General features: G+C 43.9%; 1 protein-coding gene across 2 annotated transcripts in view; it reads right to left on the bottom strand.

The window, feature by feature from the left end:
- HVCN1 (hydrogen voltage gated channel 1) overlaps positions 1-24293 on the bottom strand; it is a 78224-nt gene that overhangs the window by 19023 nt on the left and 34908 nt on the right. For both annotated transcript variants that reach the window (XM_082259700.1, XM_082259701.1), the window contains exon 2: positions 5110-5317. In XM_082259700.1, coding sequence (XP_082115826.1) covers positions 5110-5289 — 180 coding nt within the window. In that variant the 5' untranslated portion in view covers positions 5290-5317. The remainder of the gene's footprint in view (positions 1-5109; positions 5318-24293) is intronic.

Below are 24293 nucleotides of genomic sequence, written 5' to 3'. Positions count from 1 at the left end.
GGCACCATGGATTGTGATGGGCATAGCAAAAGACTTTGAAATTTACAGAAAAAAGGACAAGTCACCATAACGATATAGGCCCCGTATCAGGGCAGGGAGGGAGGTCCAGGGGTCAGTGAGAAAACAAAAATGATCAGTTTGTCTCGGCAAATGCCTCAACCTTATGGGTTTGAGGTTTTTCAGAAGCCTGCGACTTCTGGCTCCCCTCAAATAGTGCAGAGGAATGGTTCCAGGGCAAGGATGAAAATCAGGGGCGAAAGGGGACATCCCTGGCGGGTCCCATTGGCATCTCGAAAAAATCAGAACAAATCAGAACGGGTGTCATTACCTTTGATTGCCGCAGAAGGGCATGAATAGAGGGAAAGGATCCAGGACAACATGGAGGGCCCCAGCCCAATGCGATTCAGTACAGCCCGGATAAACTGCCAGTTGACCCCATCAAAGGCCTTCTCCGCATCCGTAGATAGCAGGGGAAGGGGGGACCTGGAGGATCTGGCTGCATGGATTAAATTTAGGACCCAGATGGTGTTGTCAGGCGGCTCCCTAAGAGGGACAAAACCCACCTGGTCATTGTGGATCTGAGACTGGATATGCAGGATAAGTCTATTATCCAGGATTCTGGTGAACAATTTAAGATCCGTATTCAGGAGCGCAATGGGGCAGTAGTTACAGCACTGGGATAGGTCCTTACCATCCTTAGGAATCAAAGAAATATGTGCCCTCAGTGAGTCATCCGGCATGGGATGGCTGTCCTTGACTGCCTTCTTAAACCTGTAGCTATTTACATCCCATTAAAAAACAGTGCGTTGCATGGCTCAGACTACGACCTTTGACATGGGGGCATAATGCTGTTTATTTGGGGGTTTATAATGGTTTAAGACATTTGAACACCTTTTGGATGCCCCTGGAGATCAGGCGCCCCCCTCAGGGCATCGCTATAGCTGAGTGACCGGTCTTTTCTTTTGCAGTATTGCGCTGCTTACTATACTTCTACATCATCACCTTCATGCACGTATCTACTACGCACCACTCGCTATTCCCTTGCTTATTTTCTTCCTGGCCTTGGGATTTTACTACAGTCTCCCAATACCCATCACTTTGCCATTAGATTATACTTGTATAATTTTCTATATCATTATATAAATTTAATCCTATATTTTTAGAAACCACATTGGACGGGCATCTGAGGGAACTGTTATCCCTCCAAAGAAAATGGTTCTCACACTGTATTTTTATCCTTCAACCCCACGTGCGCTCTGTATGGCTCCCTCAGCTCCCGGGTTAGACGGTTTTAGAGGACCCTCCTCTACAGGTCCCACGAGGCAGCAGTTTGGACTGATTTGTAAGAAATCTTCCTTCACAGAAGCTTCCCACATTGTGTCAGTGCCATAGCAAACCGATGCCTCCAAATACCTTGTCAGCGCCGTTCTCTCAAATCCGATCATGTGACCGCTCTCCTCTGACATTGAATGGCCGATCACTCAGAGGAGGAGGAGCGGGAGGAGGAGAGCGGCCAGAAAGCAGGAAACGAGCAAGACACTTAGAAGCAGCGTCCCGACATGACAGTGACACAATGTAGGAAGGATCCACAAAAAGGGGCCGGCGCCGATCCCCTCTCAACTGCAGAGTACGCTAGCAGGGCGGTCCCAGGGCCAGGAGAGGCGGGGCGGCCAGCCTGACACCACTCCTCCGGACCAGACTGAAATTATAAGCGATTCCACCAATGCGTTTTTCCCACGCGGGAGCTGACGAAGACATGTCCTCTTCACCATCAGAATGCGATGATCTAGATCCACCAAGGTGGGGGTGTGTCTGCGGCGGCCATATCTGCCTCAGAATCTGAAGATACTACAGAGGGAGTACAAGGCAAAAGGGCGCTTACAGCTAGTGGTACTTTTCAACACTAAATCCACTTTTGATACCATGCTTTCCAAAACTGCTGTAAAAACAGACAGGGGCTTCGACCCAGAGGGTTCCGCTGCCGCTCTGAGGGGGGGTCTGTAGTGAAATTTTGTCCTGGGACTACATTTTACACAAAATATAAAAAGATGCATTGTCACTTCAAAAAATTCACAAAAAACGCGATCGCTGCACTAACGGTATAGCAAGTCCCAGCCTAACAGTGTCAGCAGTGTGAGTGAGGAATACCTACAAGAGACCCCAAAAACATTACCAAAGCAAGCAGGAGGCTTTCAGGAGCGTTCTGTACAGCATAAAGAATGATCTGACACAGGAAATAGAAAGCACCTGGGTCATGAAATAGAAAGCACCTGGGTCATGCCTAGAGTCTTTAGTGTCTCCCTTTGCTGTCCAGCGATTGTGGACTACAAGAAAATGGCCGCCCTCATGCATTGCAATGAAGAAAAAAAGTTAACATTAATGAGTCCAAATATATTACACCCCCCCCCCAGACCGCCAGAGAATTGGGGGGGGACACTGACTCCCCATACCACAATATCAGGTGGGCGCCCTTTCAAACACAGATTACCTCCCACCTGGGGTGGGGGTGCTGCCAACCAGGAAATACGCTGCGACACAGGGCGTCCCGGGTCTTTTGTGTCCCAGTGAGACGGTTCACTCGCGTGCTCGTCCCCATAGTTACATAGTTAGTGAGGCTGAAAAAAGACACAAGTCCATCCAGTTCAACCTATGTGTGTGTGTTTGCTTTTAACCGTACATTGTATACCCCTGTATGTTGTGGTCTTTAAGGTGTCCATCCAATAGTTTTTTGAAACTATCAATGCTCCCCGCTGATACGACTGCTTGCGGAAGAGAATTCCACATCCTTACCGCTCTTACAGTGAAGAACCCCTTACGCACTTTAAGGTTAAACCGCCTTTCCTCTAGTTTTAGTGAGTGGCCACGTGTCTTATTGTATTCCCTTACTCTAAATAGTTTGTTCCTTATGCTCGGGTCGCCAGTACAGTATTTGTACATTGATATCATATCCCCCCTCAAGCATCTCTTCTCCAGAGAGAATAGGTTCAGTGCTTGTAGTCTTTCCTCATAGCCGATGTCCTCCATTCCCCTAATTATTTTTGTTGCCCTTCCATCCAACGGGGCTCTGGCATGGCGAGGCCTAGTGCTGGACTAAAACCTGCTCACGCTCGCTGGTCAGGCTGGGAGACCTTAAAGATCTAGAATATCCAGTCTGAAATCCAGACGGCTGTTGCTTGTAGTTCTCCAGGAACTCTAAAACAAATAAATTACAAAAGAGGGTCCCAAAAAAATAACAGCCAAGACCGAAGTCCCAGAAGGGAACTATGTGACTCCTAACAAGGCAGAAACAAACTGAGGGCTGTAGTAGAGTGTGTGAAGTTATGCCTGCAAGGACTGCCCTATAGGCATGGTGAAGTTTTTCCCTGCCTAGTGTCCTACTCCTGTAGGGGGGCAGCATAACCCAATGGTCAAGAAGGATATGAAGCTGCATCTGTCAATGAATGATGAAAAAAAAAAGAAAAAGCATTTTTTTCTCTTTTACTCTCTTATCTCAACCCACAACCAGAAGTGAAAATGATGAAACAGGATATAGATCTGCAAAATGGTCCTCTAAGGATGAGCACTAAAATGCATGCCAACATATAAATGCAACATAACATGCTTAATAATGCAATGCACACAGAAATGCAAGTAAAAGCACATTACTAAACATGCATTTGTATGGGTAATATGTTGTGAAAGGACCCAAAGGCTGGCCAATGGCCATACACTAGGTGATTTTTGTAGAAGAGGAGACCATTAAAAGCCCTGCTTACTACACTGCTCAAAAAAAAAAAAAAAAAGGGAACACTTTTTAGTAAAGCATCAAGTCATTTAAACTCCTGGCATATTGATATGGTCAGTTAAGTAGCAGAGGGGGTTGTTAATCAGGTTCAGCTGCTTTGGTGTTAATTAAATTAACAGGTGCACCAGATGGGCAACTATGAGATGATCTCCAAAACAGGAGTGGTTTTACAGGTGGAGGCCACTGACATTTTTTCCCCTAATCCTCTTGTCTGACTGTTTTTACTAGTTTTGCATTTGGCTAGGGTCAAGGTCACTACTGGTAGCATGAGGCGATACCTGGACCCTATAGGAGGTTGCACAGGCAGTCCAACTCCTCCAGGATGGCACATTAATACGTGCTATTACCAGAAGGTATGCTGTGTCTCCCAGTACAGTCTCAGGAGCATGGTTACTCTAGCTGGACGGGGCCGTAGAAGGTCCCTAACCCATCAGCAGGACCGGTATCTGCTCCTTTGTGCAAGGAGGAACAGGATGAGCACTGCCAGATGTGCCACTGGTGTGAAGGTCTCTAATGAAACTGACTTCATGCGGGTGGCCTAAGGGCCCAACGTCCTCTAGCGGGCCCTGTGCTTACTGCCCAGCACAGTGAAGCTCGATGGCATTTGCCATTGAACACCAGAACTGGCAGGTCCGCCACTGGCACCCTGTGCTTTTCACAGAGGAGAGCAGGTTAACTGGGTTGATGGTGGGCTAGTTATGGTCTGGAGGCATATCCATGGAGAGACGCACAGAGACCTCTACAGGCTAGACAATTGCACCCCGATTACCATTAGGTATCAGGATGAAATTCTTGGACCCATTGTCAGACCCTATGCTGGTGTAGTGGGTCATGGGTTCCTCTTGTGTACGACAATGACCTGCCACATGTGGTGAGAGTATGCAGCCAGTTCCTGGAGGATGAAGGAATTGATCCCACTGAATGGCCCTCACGCTCGCCTGACATAAATCCAATAGAATGCAATGAAATTTCAGCAAAATGGACTAGCTTGCTGGATCATTTTTTTTCCATTTTGAATGCCTTTGAGTTCAGCCCTTTGTAGGTTGAGAATTTTCATTTCCATCAAATGATTTGGCATCCTCTCATTCCCAACACATTACCCAGTCCATATCAGTATAGATATCCAGCATGATATTTTTCCCCCATTGAGATCTGATGCGTTTTCAAGGTGTTCCTTTAATTTTTAAGTAGTGTATGATCACATGCTGGAAAAATCTCCAAAATCCCATCCTTGATTAATTACACATGCAGTAGAATACTGGAGCCTTCCGGCTTCCACTAATGGAAAACTAAGGAAATGATCTATGACAAAACAAAGATCGCACCTGAAACTTGTGACAGCTAAAAAGCCATTTTAGGGCATCCCGGAAGGTGTAGGACGACGTAAATGGATGAGGTGTTTCGATTTTTTCCTCTGGCTCCTGCTGCTTCTCCTCATCTTCATGCCATTGCTTATCATTATGGTTGTCACCAACAGAGGTGAAATGCTTCAGGTACTTGGACATCTTGTGCTTGGATTACATACACATTACTCTGTACCAGAAGACAGAACAAAAGCAGATATAGCAATAAAGTGTTTTTTATTTTCTTGGGTATAAACCTTGTTACACAAGTCTATTGCCATATACATTCTTCCTCATTGCTAGCAATTGCACCACCATTATTTGTTCTCTTTTTTTTTTAAATGCATGGGTGTATAAATCAAATAAACTTAGGATATTCATTCTAGGTTTGGCAACAGAGCACACATTACAAAACAGAATTCAGTTAGACTATACAGTACAGAGCGGGCAACAGCATATTAATGATAGCAGCACTCTATGGCTCTGCTGAATTCCGTAGACACTATATATATATCTGAGGCTACAACACAGAAGGAACAGGTAATGCATAAAAAAAAAAAAAAAAGGTAAAAGGGGGTGGAAAGGAATAGAAAAAAAAAAATGGCTAGCTCTCTCTGGTTAAGAGGATTGGAAGATCCCTTCACCAGGCTAAACAAAGCATTTCTTATGAAAGCCTCAGGAACTGTGTAAATCATGTGCGCGTATGATCATATGGTTGTCTTATATCAACATCTAGGGCAATCTTTTTGAAATCTGTTTACAACCAAATGGATCAGACCTTGAAAATCATCCAGTATGCCCATCATACCACATGCATTCCTACCTACACTATGCTACTCATTCACAGAACACCTTGCATTTCCTCAATGAATGCAAAGCATTCCCAGACTGGACAAGGTGCAGATTTTAAAGTCACTGCCCCATCTCTCCACCTCGTCCAATCAGAGAATGCTTTTAGTCATTGAGAAAATACAATACATTTTATGAATGGCGCCAGTACCAAGCAATTATTTGATATATAAAAAGGGCAGCTTCTTGCCATGGGATCCAAAAGACAGGGAGGCTCACAGTAGTTGTGGTGGCTACTACAATGATTCTGAAATTCCACATGGATCCCACAGGTAAAAATATGAATACTTACTGGTCTAAGTGGGACCAATGTAACTATGCAAAAACATCCATACCTTTGATTCAGGTTTAATAAAAAAAGAAATACAGTAAAAAGTAAAAAAAACAAAAACTAAAAATGTAATATATTGCAGCTTACCAATCATTCGATGTGGTGGCTGCATTCGTTTTATTTTTAGGCTTTTCCCGCTGTGTTTTTACTTGGTGATCTAGCCAGTAACATACCTCCTGTAATTATTAGAGTGCCCCCACTCTGGATGAAGGAGCACAGGGGCACCTCTTGACAGCAGCATGGTCAGTCCGGGGGAATTTTATATGTACTAGCAGATCTAAATACACTAAATAACATATTTTTCCTTTTGGGATAAAGGTTTTATATGAATAAAGACCATTGCAAGCACTCCTGCTAGTGTTAAACGTCTCATCTTGGTAATGCTCTGCTGGAGACTCTTTTGAAAAAGAACAGACTTACTGGCTGGATCACCAGATGAAAATAGAATAAAGAAAGGCTAAATAAAATGCAGCCATCACATCTAAAGCCCCGTACACACGATCAGATTATCGAACGATCTGTCGTCCGTTTTTTGTGGCATGCTAGTCTGATGTGGAAAGTGAAGAGGTTTTTTTTCATACAAATTTTCCCGTACGCCAGAATTCTACTTCAGAAGAGATGTCATGTGCTGGATTGTTTAGTATGTGTTCTTTCGTCTCTGAACATGCCTAGTCTTGCTCTTAAGTTTTTCAGTTGAAATCTGTACTAATGAGATGAAAATCGGAGTTCGGAGTCGGCTGTCGAAAGCACCATACTAACAATCCGAAAATCGGCAGATCGGTCGGACGAAATTTCCCTTCAGATTTTCTTATCGTGTGTACGGGCCTTACGTTCAGAAATTAATTTATGTGTAATAAAATGGAATGACAGGGAAAAAAAAAAGTATTGAACACAACGAAAAAGAGGTGCAAAAAGGAATGGAAAGCCAACATACCAGCTGAAATCTATCTGTAATTAGAATGCAATCCTGGTTTCAAAGAAAGAAAATAAAGCTGCTAGAATGGCCCAGCCAATTATCTGACTAGAATCCAATAGAAAATCTATAGAAAGAACTAAAGATCAAAGTTCAAAGAAGAGGCCCACGGACTCCTCAAGATTTAAAGGCCATTTGTGCGAAAGAATGAGCCAAAATAAAATAAAATCGCACCTGAGCAATACTTGCGACTAGTTTCCCCATACAGGAGGCATCTTGAAGCGGTCATCACTAACAAAGGGTTTTGTACGAAGTAATAAATACATTTCAGTTAGCGAGTTCAATACTTTTTACCTGTGTCATTCCATTTTATTACACATAACTGGGACACCTGCCTTTACACACACATAAACTTTAATGCCATCCCAGTCTTAGTCTGTAGGGTTCAATATTGAGTTGGCCCACCCTTTGCAGCTATAACAGCTTTAACTCTTCCTGGAAGGCTTTCCACAAGGTTTAGGAGTGTGTCTATATGGCAATGTTTGACCATTCTTTCAGAAGTGCATTTGTGAGGTCAGGCACTGATGTTTAACAAGGCGGCCTGGCTCGCACTCTCCACTCCAATTCATCCTAAAGGTGTCCGGTTGGGTTAAGGTCAGGACTCTGTGCAGGCCAGTCAAGTTCCTCCACCCCAAACTTGCTCATCAATGTCTTTTTGGACCTTGCTTTGTGCACTGGTGTGTAGTAATGTTGGAACAGGAAGGGGCCATCCTCAAACTGTTACCACAAAGTTGGGAGCATGGTATTGTCCAAAAAGTCTTGGTATGCTGACACCTTAAGTGTTCCCTTCACTGGAACTAAGGGGCCAAGCCCAACCTCAAACAACCCCACACCGTAATCCCCCCCTCCACTAAAAAAAAAAAAAAAAAAAAAAAAATGCAGCTTACTAAATACCTTAGAAAGTCTACTTTGGGGGTATTTGTACTTTCCTGGCTTGATAGTGTCTTAAGAAATGAGCTAGGCCATCAGTACATCATGTGTAATCGATTTTTAAATGATTGCCACCATAGCTTCTAGACTCTATAACCTTCACAAAGACCAAATAATATACACGGTTTTGTTTTGTTTTTTTATCCAAAGATATGTAGCAGTATAACTTTTGGCCAAAATTTATGAAGAAAATGTATTAATTTGAAAGTTTATAAAACAACCAAAAAAAATGCATTTTTTTATAAAACAAAAAACTTTCGGTCTTTTTATTTAAAGCGCAAAAAATAGAAAACCCAGTGGTGATTTAATACCAAAAGAAAGCTCTATTTGTGTGAAAAAAGACAAAAAAAAACAAACACACGACAACATTTTCATGCAAGTAACAGTGTTACATGGCTGAGTATTTGTCATTCAAAGTGTAAGAGCACTAAAAGCTGAAAATTGGCCTGGTCAGAAAGGGGGTATAAGTGCCCAGTAGGCAAGTGGTTAAAAAGAGAAAAAAACGAATCTTGTTCAAGAAAGACTGAATTTCTAGTCAGGTCAAGCATACGTGGGAAATTCCTAAAAGAATAATGACCTAGACAAAAATGATTCTCTGAAGTGTATAAACATTTTAATTGTTTACATTATAAACACAAAAGATTGTTTCGGTTAGCAGTCTCACATAATTGCTTACCATGTTTTGAACACAAACACAACTTGTACATTATACATTCTGCAAGTGCACTTAATTGCATGCCACTGATAAGAACTTGGTTGTGTATGAACCCCCAGAGCGGCAATCCCCAGATTTACAAAATAAGGCACAACACAACTACAGCAGACAAACAAGGTGAATAGATAAATCTCAATGCAATGGAATATAGCAGCTTACACTGCAGAAGGGAAGATTAGACAGAGTCCAAAAGCCTTTTGACACACAATGAGAATATAAATTGGAAAAACGATCATCAGTTTTTATGCATGCTAATCTCATTGAAAATGAAGAAGTTACTAAAAACTTACTGAAACTCTCGTACAACAGAATCAGCTTCAGAAGTGAGGTTATGTGTTGTATTGTACTGTAATGTAATGCTTTCATTTCAGAGTATGCATGGTCTTGCTCTTCCAATTTTTTCAGATTAATACTGTACTGATTAGGGCTTGGTTCACATTAGTGCGATGGCAGACATTGCATGCGATTCGGAGCTCACTGCTCTGAAAATCACATGCGATGTCTGTGCGATGTGATTTAGCCATACAGATTGTATGGCTGAATTCCCATCCGATTCGGCACGAACACGCACAGGACCCTTTTTTTGGTCCGCACCAGAATCGGATTGCATGGTGGTTCACACTTATGCGATCCGAGTCATGTCCGAATGTCAGTTCGCACTGCGATATGTGAACTGATCTGGGGGTGTCGTTAACTTTGAATTGACACCGCCAGCTCGAATGAGTAAGTATTATTGTGAACCATCGCAATGCTGTTCTACATAACAACAGGTAGTTACTATGAATGTAGCAAATGTTCCATAGAGGGGGAGCGAGACCTGGCATGTCAAGCCAGGCTTGCCATAATGAATAGAATTTACGAGGGGCTCGCCTATGTTGATACGCCAGTTTCTCATGTATAAACATTATTAACCTGCTCAATCCATCGCTTAACTGTGGGGGCATAGGGAGATATCTATAATCTAGAAATTTGTTTAAGGGCTATATATAAAAGTCTGACGACAGTACTATGCAGGGGTGGGGGGGGAAAAAAAAAAAAAAAAAAAAAAAAACCTCCTCATCCACCGCTCCCAAGAGACATATCACTGGATCCATTGGTACTGTAGCAGAGAATACATTAGATATGATAAACATCACTTCCTTCCAGTATCGTAAGAGCTTTGGGCATCTCCACATCAGATGAACCAAATCTTCCTCTTGCACCTTACATTTTGGGCAGAGGGGAGTGTCTCTACGACCCCAGCTAAATAACTGAACTGGTGTGCGGTAAGATCTATGTAGTATAAACAATTGTGACAGTTTATAAGACAGACACCGAGGTCAGTGGTATCGAGTGCAAACATAAATCCCAAACCTCACCATCCATATCTTGCTCCCATTTTCACCAACATGGTAGTTGGGATGGGTCTTGTACATTAGAGGCTAATGCCATATACTGTAGACTCTAGAGATCATGCCCTTCCTGTTGCTCTCCTGCATTATCTCTCACCACTGCATGCTCCACCAATAGCATAATAGATATTCGTGCTTGAGCCTGCAGAGCATGCCTTAGCTGGAGGTAGTGGTAAAATTGTTGTCTAGGTAAACCAAACTCCTCCTGCAATTCTGAGAAAGATTAATATATTCTGAGAATACAACTGACACACGTACCTTAGGCCCCTAGAGTCCCAGAACTGAAAACCCTCCAACTTGAGTAATTCTACATAAGAGGGGTTATGCCACAAAGGGGTTTTCCTGAGGTAACCAGTGAATTTCAATTGTTTAAGCATAGACCAAACTTTCGTCATCAGTAGAAACGTGAGACCTCTCCGCTTAGGGACATAAACCCCCCCCCCTCTAGGTGGGTCAGAAGCTTCTCCTCTGAAGAGTTACCCCGAAGGATATCAACTATGGGATCCTTCAATTCTGAAAGTTCCCATCCTCCAAAGTGTTGGGAGTTGAGATGCTAGGAAATAGAGCTTGAGGACAGGCACTGCCAACCCTCCCTGATCTTTCCAAAATGCATGGTATTTAAAATCGTATTCTAGCAGATTTCTCCTGCCATATAAGATTCCTAAACAGGGTTTCAATACGTTGGAACCATCAACATGCTATCCAGACGGGGGCATTATGAAAAATGTATAAAAGCTGTGGGGCCCAAATTTTTATCAAATTAACTCTACCTGTGACATTTAAGGGCAGTTTACACCACGTGGTGCACTTACTTTGGAATTGTTTGAGGAGGGGAAGTAAGTTTAATTGCAAATAATCTAAGGGGTCAGCCATAACCTGTATTCCCAGATAATGGAGAAACCAGATAGGGCTCCAAATTTAGTGATCAAAGACATGACTTGGCACAATGAGGCATCAGCATCGCCCAGATATACAAGAGTATAATCTGCATACATCGAGACTTTGGTCTTCCCCCCCACACCACGTCTAAACCCCACTATTTGTGAAGAATTTCTTATAGCAGAAGCCAGGGGCCCAACTGCCAGGGCAAAACAGGGGCGACAATGGGCATCCCTGCCGTGTGCCCCTATGAAGTGAGAAGGACTTTGTGAGATTCCCATTAACATGTATCCTAGCACTGTGGGCAAACAATTTGACCCTTGCTATGAACGGAGTTCCTAAACCAAAACGAGTCAGTCAATGTCTCCCATAGATATGTTCATTCAATGCTATCAAAGGCCTTGGCAGCATTGAGGGGAAAAAAAAACCCTTAGTTCAACTTGTCGGTGACAGTATTTCTAAGAGCCTTTCAGGACAGCACCTGGAGAGAGCGTAGCACCACCCATTTTCCCAGGAAACACTGCAGTCTTTAAATCTCTCCTCTTCCACCATGCCTTCAGTTATATAGTAGCCTCCCGACATGCTGAAAAACAGAGCACATAACTACCACCAACATAACAGGTTATTAAGTCATACTCTTAGAAAAACTTTAGGGAGTGGCTGCTGTCCTGAAAGGCTTAGAAATACCGTCACTGGTAAGTCTAACTAAGGTTCTCAAATCGCCTTTCAGGACAGCACCTGGAAAGGATAACCAAGTAACTTACCCTAGGGTGGGACCACTGCCTGCAGTACCTTCCTACCAAAGGCCTGATCTGCAGCTGACAGTAAGTCTAGTTTATAATGCCAAAGGAAAGTAGAGAAACTGGACCAGGTAGCTGACTCGCAGATTTGTTTAGGCAAAGCACCGGCCCTTTCGGCCCAAGAGGCAGCCATTGACCTAGTAGAATCAGCTGCAATGCTTTCAGGGAGGAGCTTCCCCCTGAGCCATGCAGGCTTCCTTGATTGCCCATTTAAGCCATCTACCCAAAATACCTTTGGAGGCTTTTTTCACCTTTGCAGGATCCTATAAAGATTACAAAGAGTGCATTTGATTTTCTGAACCATTTGGTCATGGAAAAATAATGGACCACCACCTTCTTACATCTAATGTATGAAAAGATTCCTTTTTAGCATTAGCTGGAGCTGAGAAAAAAAAAAGAAAAGTAGGCAGTACTATTTCCTGAGTACAATGAAAAGATGTAGCCATCTTAGGAAGAAAAGGATGGATCTGTTCCGAGAATTATTCGATCTGGAAAAATAATCAAAAAAAGCAAAATTTGAAATTGATAAGGCTTGAATTTCACTGACTCTCCTAGCCGAATTGATTGCCACCAGAAAAATTTTTAGAACTAAGTCCTCAGAGAGGTTTCCTCTAAAGGTTCAAAAGGGAGACTTACTAAGTCCTCGTAAAACAAAGGATAGATCCCATTTGGGAAAAACTTTAAAGGCTGTAGGCCTATTTCGCATTAAGGCTTTAAAAAACTGTGACAGAGTTTTCACGAAAAACACTGAAAGAGCCACTACTTGGGTTTGCAGAGTGCTAAATGCCAGGCCCTTCTCCATTCCTTCACGGAGAAATTCCAAAATTGAAATTATATTTTTAACTTGAAGTATCTTATAAGAACACCAAGAATTATATTTCTTCCAGACCTTTATATAGATAGCTCTAGTCACTATTTTCCTACCGAAAAAGGAGAGTGGAAATAAGTTTCTCTGACAGGTCTCTAGCCCTTAGGAGGTCCTCAACTGAAGCCAATCCACTCGGGATAGTTCAGGGTCCCTTGAATCAGAAGCTCTTTCCTGTATGGAAGCTTCCAGGGGAGGTCTTGTACTAGATTTAGTAGTAGAGCAAACCATGACCTTTTTGGCCAAAAGGGAGTAATCAGGATTAGATCTGTAGCTTCTTACCTGATCTTCGTGAGGACCAGTGGTATCCACGGGAGGGGAGGGGGGGGGATGAGCAACGCAGAAGACCAAAGAGAAGTCCCAAGGATGAGCAAGGGCTGATTTTCCCTGTGAAGGGGAAAGAATACTGAAGCTTTGTAAAAAAAAAAAAAAAAAAAAAAAAAAAAAAAAGTGTCAATCCCTTCAAAAGTCCATGCAGTGAAAAGTCCAACACATGAGCAGCGCTTGTAACGAGTGTGACCCCCCTTAAAGGATAATGGTGAATCAGCAAGCACCTCCACAGTGCGAGGATCTATGGAGCGTAGAAAAGATCAAAAGGCTTCCACCACACCTCGTGACCCCTAGGGTATTGCTCACTCACCAGACAGATTCAAAAAAGGCCTTTAATCTCCTCATTCTCATCAGACAGGACCAGGTACAGGCAAATCCGGACTCCTGAATACCAATATCTCCCCAATCGGAATCAAAGGAAATGCATAGACACCATATACCGGTTCGTCCAACAAATGTGTGCAGAGTGATATAGAAAACAAAGGGCTCATAGGGTAGTAGCTCAACACTCCTTTATTGTTAAAAATTACCCCAAGCTCCCCCACTCTATGCACTCACATCAAATCAAATGACCAAAGGCACTTGTAACAAGATAACATTGACAGCAGTAGCGCTGCCCGGAAGCTCACCGCCTCTCTCCTGTTCGTCAGCCTCAGGAGGATGTATAGGCAAGTCCCCAGCAGCTGCTCACAGTACTGATGTCAAGGTAGCCCGTGTGCTCACGCCCTGACATGTTTCGTCATCACACTGACTTCTACGGTGCTTTGCTTGCAAACAAAACCACCAAGGGATGACCCCAGAGCTCTGTGATCAAAAGGAACACCTCCTGATTCAGTCTCTATTCTGCATCTATAACTTTCTTCCAGCTTAGAAGATCCACTGGGAGACTGTGAACCCTTCAGGTGGACAGCTGTCAGGGAAGCCACATTTTGCTTTGCCCAAAAAGCCATTGTGTGGCCAGATCTAAAGCTTTTGCTCTTCGTTCCCCCTAGTTTTGATACATAGGCTACTGCCGTCATGTTGTCCAATAGGACCTGGACATGTTGCCCCTGATCCTTTGATGAAAGGACAATAGACCCAGAAAGAGGTTTTTCAGTTCCCGCCAGTTGAAAGATTTCCTGTCTACTTCCTTGGACCAAGTACCCTGAAGGGTATGGTCGTCTAAGTGGGCTCCTCAGCCCCATGCGCTTTTACCTGTGGTCAGACGTTTGTTCAGAGGAAAGGACCAAATTAGGCTCTTTGTTAGATTCACCGGGTTCCGCCACCACCAGAGAGCCCTTTACCTTTGTAGAGACTCTGGTTCCTTTTTCTAAGGATTGTGGATGTGACCACTTCCGAAGAATGTCCATTTGAATTGGGCGAGAATGTAATCTGGCCCACTGGATGGCTGGAATGGATCCAGTCAAGAGCCCCAGTGTTGCCATGGCAGTCCGAACAGACACTGGGATTGGTCTGAATCTGAACCACCGCGGATTGAACTTTTACCATCTTCTCTTGAGGGGGAAACACTCTTTGAAGCACAGAATAAATAGTGTATCCCAAAAACCAGATAGGGTCACGTTGGACTTTTCTAAATTTAGAAGCCAACCCAAACACTCGAGATGAATTCAAGCCTTTTGGAGATTTTCTAACATCTTCTCTTTGGAATCTGCAAAAAGTAGTAAGTCGTCCAGACAAGGGACTACAGTGATCCCTCTTAGCCTCAGAGGCTCTAGAGCTTCCGCCATCACTTTGGTGAAGACTCTGGGGGGAGGACGAAAGTTCAAATGGGAGAGCCCTGAATTACAGATTCCAAATTGACTAGATAGTGTCCATCCAAAAATGTTTGGATTCTAAAAACATAAGAGTCTAAACAAGTCTATAATTAAAAAAAAAAAAAGGTACAAACTAGTTTTACCTGAAGGCTTCTTAACGAAGAATGTAAATAGAAGCCCCGGCCTTCCTGTTCCTTGGGAACCTGGATGACTACTTACTGTTGCATCAGCTACTGTAAAAGAGTCATCATTGCGGAAGCTTTTTCTTGGTTCTTTGGAAACGGAGTGACAAAGAACCTGCTTGGGGGGGGGGGGGGGGGTTCTGAAAACTCCAGATTTTAACCCAAGACACAATGCTTCAGATGAATGGACTTGGAGAGGCTTGTTCTTATTATGGGAGGGAATGGACTTGGAGCGGCTTGTTCTTATTATGGGAGGAACAACCTCAATCTCCCTCCCTCCAGCAGGGGGGGGGGACGTTATTTACTTTTGGAAGGCTGATCTGGGGGCTTGAAAAAGAACCCCAACTCTTTTCCCTTATATGCGCCTTGCGCAAGGGGCCACACTGCTGTGAAGCATTTCATATGCAGTATGTGTCCTGCCAATGCAAGGACCACTTAGACCTGTGGTCTTTTAGAGGGAAAAGCCTTTTTATCTGCCGTTCTATCCAGGACCGATTCCAGTTCTGGGCCCGACAAAAGATCCCCAGAACAAGGCAGTCCACACAATTGATCTTAGAAGCTCAGCCTCCTGACCATTTTTTCAACCAAATAGCACGCCTGGCTGAGTTGACCAGAGATGAGGATCTAGCAGACATTTTAAGCCATGTACTTAACTGCCTTAAACAGTAAAGGAAAGGATTCCAATAAATCTTTCCTAGGTGTCCCAGCTTCAACATGAGTTTTGAGCTGTTCCAACCAGCACTCCCAAATTCCTGGCCACCACTGTGGATGCCATACCCCAGCTTAAGACTAGACTCAGAGGAGTCCGAAGCCTTGTAAGGAGTGAATCTGCCCTTGTATCCATTGCATCCCCTAAAATAACCATGTCTTCAAATGCCAAATCAGAGCGGCGAGAGACTTGAGAAAAGGCTTCATCAACTCTAGGCCTTTTATTCCCAAAAGGAAATCTAAGAGTTTGAGAAGGGGCTTTTCAGGCTCTTTCCATTCTTTTTTAATGGCATCTATCAGAGCCTTGTGCACTGGGAAAACCCTGTGCTTGGCCTCATCCAAACCCTGATACATTTTATCATGTACAGACACTTGGACATTTTCTTCCTGAATTTCTAAGGGAAAGAAGGGTACTTGCTCCTTCTACCTCTGAGTCACTGGCCCGTTGACTTTGAGGTGGATGCCAAGGCGCTAGACAAGATAATCTGCTGGGAGTCTGTTTGTGTTACTGGAGCTTTAACCCATAAGGAATGAAATAGAGCTCAGAGTATCGGTTAACTCTTTCACAGAAGAAAATAAATCCCTGCACTGCTGTGCAGATTCTTCTTTAACAAGGTCCGCTATCCCAACTTTGGACAAAGGTTTGTCCAAGTATCTCTCAAAGGATTCTTGCAAGAAGGACATTTCCTTAATACAGAGGGAGACCTGGATTTCACAGCGACTTTACTTCACTGTTTTTTTTTTTTTTTTTTTTTTTACTTAGTGCAAACCAGCCAACACCCAGACAAGACTCCCAGCAAATCACTGTAAGGCAGAGTTTGTGAACCTAGCACAGATAGCAGCAGGCTCCCTCAGGAGGCAAAGAAAAACCACGATAAGGCCCAATAGTAAAGATGAAGGTACCCCTGTACCCCTCTTACCTGTGCCTGACAGGAGCTATGGCGCCTGCATCCACCGACCTCTCATCCCTCCTGTGCAGAGAGCGCAGTGGAAAGGACAGACCTCGCTAAAAAAGGGCCGCTTCTGGTGTCCCATGTTCCAGGGACCGGAAGCGGAAGCACCAACCTGCCGATGATCCCTGCGTTCCAAACAGCAGGAACCAATGCCGCAATGCCCCCACCAGAAGTCCGGCCTACCAGACATGCACCCTCACTAGCTGGGACCCTCATGCTGGGAAATTCGAATTTACAAACTTCGGCCTAGGCTGCCATAGCCCATGACCTGCGGATCCCGGGCACCCAGGCAAAGAGATCCGGCGGGGCCTCCACTTCCCTGAGCAAAAGGATCAGCAACTCCAGAACACCCCCCCCCCCCCCCTCCCTGCATGGAGGGTTGCTGGGATGGTCAAGGAAAAAAAGAATAATCAAACTAGAAGGTAAGCCACCCTTTCCCCACCTAGAAAGAGCGCAGACCCCCTGAGGTTCCTAGCAGCGCTTCCACCATGGCAGAGGGAACACAATAACTGAAGGCATGGTGAAGGAGGGATTTAAAGACTGCAGTGATTCCTGGGAAAATGGGTGGAGCTACGCTCTCTCCAGGTGCTGTCCTGAAAGGCGATTTGAGAAATAGTCTGAATGTTTAAAGCCGTAGGCTTGTTTGGTATGAAACCGGATTGGTCTCCATGTAGGAGTAAAAAAAAAAAAAAAAAAAAAAAAAAAAAAAAAAAAAAAAAAAAAAAAAAAAAAAAACTTTAGCTATTTGAGTTGAGAGCACCCTTGCCAGTAATTTGACATCCGTGAATAATAAGGAGCTGGGTCTATAGGAGTCAGGAGATAGGCTAGCTTTGCCCGGTTTCAGGAGTACAATAATGGCCTGATTCATAGAGTCAGGGAGGTAGGGAGGCGACCTTGCTCCAAGGCCTCTGTAAAAGGTATGTTTCAATCTAGGTAGTAATAGGTCTGCACATCTTTTGTAGACCTCTGCTGGTAGCCCATCAGCACCCAGAGACTTAGCAGGGGCAGATAATGTAAGGGCTTCTCGCAGTTCCTCTACAGTAAGAGGGGCGTCTAACAGGGCACAGTTCGAATCACCCAGAGAAGGTAATGGGCAATCTAAGAGGAATGATGCCACCTTCTCCTGTAGAAGAGATTTGGGTAGAAATTATAGAAGGGATATAGGAGGTGCCCCTAATCGCTTTGGCCATCATTGCTAACATATGTCCCATACTGGGCGGAGCCAAGCACCATAGCATCACTTCCGGTTTTTGTTTCTCTCTGTGGAACGCAGGAAGATTCCCCGGACATCCGACAGATGGCACAGTACTGGTTATCACAGTCCTTTTATTTAAGTGGTATATTTTTTCATAATAAAGGATTATCTAACATACTGCACAACTGGTACTCTATACATTCATGAGGAACTACCCATCCGAGTTCCAGTGCAGGGAGAGGAGCACGAACAGCACCACTGTGTTAAGGCTGATCACCTCTTTTCAGGGGCCTGACATCTGGCGAGTGTTCACCCCGAGGGGAAGGCACGAGTGAAGGCACCATCTACCGTAAAGCGGGGGCTGTGTTCCAGGATTAACCAAGTATTTCACCATCAGACATACTGTCAGGCTGGAGTCCTGCATAAGGGCACTGATCCGTCGCCTACAGACTATTATACAGCACTGTCCTCACTATTTGGCTAGAGGGACACATGGCTAAGGGGCCCCACATGGACACACATACAGACTGGGCAAAAAGGGAACTGCCACCCATACCTTGCTCATTGTTATTAATTGTTTGCACTTCTGAACCTTGCAGTATTGCCCCGATTTACACATTGCATATGAATGTAGCACAGTAGCACTTATGGAAGTAGTATTTACTGCATGCACATGGTATTTGTGTTGTATAGCAATTAACCAGTATTTTTTATACGTTTAACCACATACACTTATGGTTTAGTGGGCTGGCCTATGAGCCCACACAGCTAGTAGAGATACCTAGCTGTCACTAATTTATTTTCATTCAAGTCTACCTCGAATATAGACAGCGGCACTTCTCACTTTGCACATTAGCACTTTTTTTCATATGTCCAGAACCCTCACCCTCTTCAAAGAATGTTTGTTGCTGGAAAAAAACGTTTGTTTTCCACCTTAGACATAGCCATCTGTTGTGCCATAGCCTGTGCCTCCAACCAAGCCCTCCTAGTGTCATTAGCTGGGAGTTCAACAAAAGCCGCCTCAGCAGCCCTCTAAGACCTTACCCTCCCATTCCTTGGTACCCGTCTTCATCTGAGAAATTACCCTTTATAAAACTGACCCCTTGAAAGGCTTAAGGGTATCCCATAGTACTCCTAGGGGTACAGTATCTTTATTGATGGTGAAGAAGTGGGAGATTGCTTCCATAACCGGATCAGGGCTGGAATATAATGTCAACCAGTATGGGTTGATTTTCCAAAGGGTCCTCTTTAGGGGTCCCACCCTAGCTAGTTTTACCCATAGGGGAGAGTGATCAGATATTGTACGTGGTTCATACCCAGCTGATGAGATCAAAGTAAGTATTTCCTCATTAATCAGGCTTAAATCGATTCTAGATAAACCTCCATAGGTTGCTGAAAAACAAGAAAATTGCCTCTTCGTGGGGTGCAAAAACCCTCCAGACATCTCTCAAGTCCATCTCCGCAACAAGCCTTGAGAAGGTCCACCTGCCCCCGAGTGATACGCCAATCGAGGCACGCACCGAAAGTTTGTCCAAGGCGGCATCCAGGATATTATTAAAATCGCCCACAAGGGCAGGAATGCCAGGGTGCCAAAAAGGTGGTCGCCAACTTCAAGACTCCCACTGAGAAGGGTGGGGGGGGGGATATATACAATTTATTTATTTTTCACAAGAATTTGACCTTCCAATGTACAGTGCAATAAAACATATCCTCCCATGGTATCTATATTCTGATATACACAGGAGAATTAAATATCTCTGGGAATCAATACACTAACTCCACTAGCGTATGAGGAATAAGTAGAATGAAATTGGTGAGTATATAATCTGAGAAAATGGCGATGGAAGCACTTAAATGTCTCGCAAAAGCGCTGGACAGCAAGTCACTTTACTCGGCTACTCAAGCCTCCCACATTCCATGATAAAGTCAAAGAGCACTTAGCCATAGGAAGTTGGGAGATATACAACTGTTCGAATGTGCCAAACAGTTCTAGCGATATATAGTCTGGCAGAGAACTGGCAAGCAGCGATATTGTAGTAACCACAGTAAACATGCGACGTTCACAGGTTTGTTGCGATGAAAGTAGAAGCAAACATTTCAGCAAAACACAAGTAGACATGTACTTCAATTGAAAGAACAGTTGGACCAACTGGGTCCTGAAACTCAAAGCAAACTGTTAAGTCCACGTGGGACAACTTTGGGGGAAACCTATAAGCGTGCCTACTCCTTGGGTTAAATATCCCAGCGTACAGGACCATGTTCAGTCCAGAGTTGGGGGGGGGGGGGGGGGGGGGGTTCACCAGGCTCTTGCAAACAACCACCTTGACAAAAAAAGAGCCTGGGGCACATCCTTAAAAAAAGGTAACGCAGAACTTAAGGACAAAAAAGGAGTAGAAAAAAACATTTCTCAAGTGGGTAAGTGACGATTTGCAACATACTCCCATAGAGTGTTTTCTTCCTGATTCAGCCATTGTGTTGCTAGGGCTGGCTTGTCACAGAAATGCACCTCACCTTTAGCCACGATACGTAGCCTAGCTGGATATAGCATGGCATATTGTATGGCCAGATTTTGCAGCCTCTTCTTAATATCCATAAAGTGAACCCTCGGTTTTTGTACCTCAGCAGAAAAGTCGGGGAATAAAAGAAAAAAAAAAAAAAAAAAAAAAAAACACTTTAGAGTTATCCACAACTAGGGCCGCCTCAAGGGTTCTAGCCCTGGATAGAATAGGGTCTCCGTCTTTATAGTTCAGCAACTTAATATGAAGGGGTAAGGGGGAGAGCCTGGTGGTAATGCGCGTGCAGGAATTCTATGTGCTCTTTCCACAGAGAACATAGGAGACAAAGAATCCTTCCCTATCAGAGACAGTAGCCACTGCTCAATAAATGTGACCGGGTTTTTCCCTTCAGCTTTCTCAGGAATCCCTATAGCTTGGATGTGGTTTTGCCTCAGTCTGTTTTCAAGATCCTCCAACAGTGCAGCATATGTAGTAACTGTGAATATGCATGAGCAAGATCATGTTATATGGGCACTAGATCATCTTCAATAGTGCTTACTCAGCCTTCAAGATCTGTAGTACGGTCCCTGAGCTTTTGCATATCTTGAAGAATAAAAGGACACTTCAGCTTTGACTCCTTTGATATCATTAGCTAATAAAGTAATAGATTTATTGCATGTAGTCACTGCTGAGAAAATATCAGAGAGTGGGTTCTGGGCCCTCTGAGCCAAGGGCTGGCGTAGCATGTAAAGCAGACATGTCTGCAGGTGTACCCACATGATCCCAGTCTGTTAAGGAGATAGCAATGTCTTCCAAAAGGAACTGTGTCCGATTGTTCCACACTGTGATCGCTGGAAGAGGTAGGTTGTGGTGGGGCTCCCTTAGCAAATAATTTTTGTGCAGCCTCCATATACTTCTACTTTGTTGGCCGAGGAGGTAGGCCGCCATCTTGGGAAGCATGGTCTGCCGCCAGACGAGCAGCGTAGCCCCGCTTAGACATGTTGCCGAGTCCCTGTAGCGTGATCGGCTGAGAGCAGGGTCTTCAGGGAGTCAGATGATGCTATTTGTACTTCTCTTGACGGTGTCTATTAGGTGCTAGAAGGATAATAGTGCGGATACTCAGCGGAGAGAGCAGAGCCAGCGTCCGGCTACATCTGCTGCCAAGCCACCCTCATCTTCCTCTTGACAATACCCCACAGATTCTCTATGGGGTTTAGGTCAGGCGAATTTGCTAGCCAATCAAGCACAATGATGTCATGATCAATAAACCAGGTATTGGTTTTCCTCTGACTGGAAAATTTGGCATTTCATTTGGAAATCAAGGTCCCAGTCTGGAGAAAGAGTGGAGAGGTACAGAATCCAATCCGGTTGTTGGGCCACTGTGTTTTATCAAGTCCAAAGTAAAGGCAGCCAGCCATCTACCAGGAAAAATTCTAGAGCACTTCATGCTTCCCTGTGCTGACCAGCTTTATCGAGATGCGGATTTAATTTTCCAGCAGGTCTTGGCACCTGCCCACACTGCCAAAAGTACCAATATGTGGTGGTTTAAGGATCATGGTATCACTGTGCTTGATTGGCCAGCAAATTTGCCTGACCTAAACCCCATAGAGAATCTGTGGGTATTGTCAAGTGGAAGACAAGACAAGACATCAGACCTAACAATGCAGACAAGTTGGAAGGCCGCCATCAAAAGCAACCTGGGCTTCCAAAACACCTCAACAGTGCCACAAGCTGATCGCCTCCATGCCACGCCGCATTGATACAGTAATTCATGCAAAAAAGGAGCCCCGACCATGTATTGACTGCATACTATACTGTACATTTTCTATATTAAAAATCTTTTTTGGTCTTATGTAATATTCTAGTTGTCGGAGATACTGACTTTTGGGATTTTACTAGCTGTAAGCCATAATCACCAGAATTAAAGAAAGAAATTATTGAAATATACATCACTGTGTGTAATGCATCTATATAAAAATATACGAGTTTCACTTTTTGAATTACTAAAAATTAAAAAACTACTTGAGGATATTCTAATTTTATAGGATGCACATATACATACAGTGGGTACAGAAAGTATTCAGACCCCCTTAAATTTTTCACTTTTGTTATATTGCAGCCATTTGCTAAAATTTAAAGTTCATTCTTCTTCCTCATGAATGTACACATAGCACCCCATACTGACAGAAAAACACAGAATTGTTGACATTGTTGCAGATTTATTAAAAAAGAAAAACTGAAATATCACATGGTCCTAAGTATTCAGACCCTTTGCTCAGTATTTAGTAGAAGCCCCCTTTTGATCTAATACAGCCAGGAGTCTTTTTGGGAAAGATGCAACAAGTCTTTCACACCTTGATTTGGGGATCCTCTGCCATTCCTCCTTGCAGATCCTCTCCAGTTCTGTCAGGTTGGATGGTAAACGTTGGTGGACAGCCATTTTTAGGTCTCTCCAGAGATGCTCAATTGGGTTTAAGTCAGGGCTCTGGCTGGGCCATTCAAGAACAGTCACGGAGTTGTTGTGAAGCCACTCCTTCGTTATTTTAGCTGTGTGCTTAGGGTCATTGTCTTGTTGGAAGGTAAACCTTCGGCCCAGTCTGAGGTCCAGAGCACTCTGGAGAAGGTTTTTGTCCAGGATATCCCTGTACGTGGCCGCATTCATCTTTCCCTCGATTGCAACCAGTCGTCCTGTCCCTGCAGCTGAAAAACACCCCCACAGCATGATGCTGCCACCACCATGCTTCACTGTTGGGACTGCATTGGACAGGTGATGAGCAGTGCCTGGTTTTCTCCACACATACCGCTTAGAATTAAGGCCAAAAAGTTCTATTTTGGGCTCATCAGACCAGAGAATCTTATTTCTCACCATCTTGGAGTCCTTCAGGTGTTTTTTAGCAAACTCCATGCGGGCTTTCATGTGTCTTACACTGAGGAGAGGCTTCCGTCGGGCCACTCTGCCATAAAGCCCCGACTGGTGGAGGGCTGCAGTGATGGTTGACTTTCTACAACTTTCGCCCATCTCCTGACTGCATCGCTGGAGCTCAGCCACAGTGATCTTTGGGTTCTTCTTTACCTCTCTCACCAAGGCTCTTCTCCCCCGATAGCTCAGTTTGGCCGGACAGCCAGCTCTAGGAAGGGTTCTGGTCGTCCCAAACGTCTTCCATTTAAGGATTATGGAGGCCACTGTGCTCTTAGGAACCTTAAGTGCAGCAGAAATCTTTTTGTAACCTTGGCCAGATCTGTGCTTTGCCACAATTCTGTCTCTGAGCTCTTCAGGCAGTTCCTTTGACCTCATGATTCTCATTTGCTCTGACATGCATTGTGATCTGGAAGGTCTTATATAGACAGGTGTGTGGCTTTCCTAATCAAGTCCAATCATTATAATCAAACACAGCTGGACTCAAATGAAGGTGTAGAACAATTTCAAGGATGATCAGAAGAAATGGAAAGCACCTGAGTTAAATATATGAGTGTCACAGCAAAGGGTCTGAATACTTAGGACCATGTGATATTTCAGTTTTTCTTTTTTAATAAATCTGCAACAATGTCAACAATTCTGTGTTTTTCTGTCAGTATGGGGTGCTATGTGTACATTCATGAGGAAGAAGAATGAACTTAAATTTTAGCAAATGGCTGCAATATAACAAAGTGAAAAATTTAAGGGGGTCTGAATACTTTCCGTACCCACTGTATACATACCCTGTATTTGAATCCTTGTCAATTAGGATTTTGTTGTCTAAAATTTAGTTTTGCTCCCAAGAATTTCATTGGGGTGTATTATTATTGCAACATGATCTTGAATGAATTTGTTAGTAC

This window comes from Pelophylax lessonae, assembly GCF_965119305.1.
Source record: "Pelophylax lessonae genome assembly, chromosome: 1".
NCBI lineage: Eukaryota > Metazoa > Chordata > Amphibia > Anura > Ranidae > Pelophylax > Pelophylax lessonae.
Note: the sequence above shows the minus strand (reverse complement) of the source record. Positions and strands in the feature narration are given on the sequence as shown.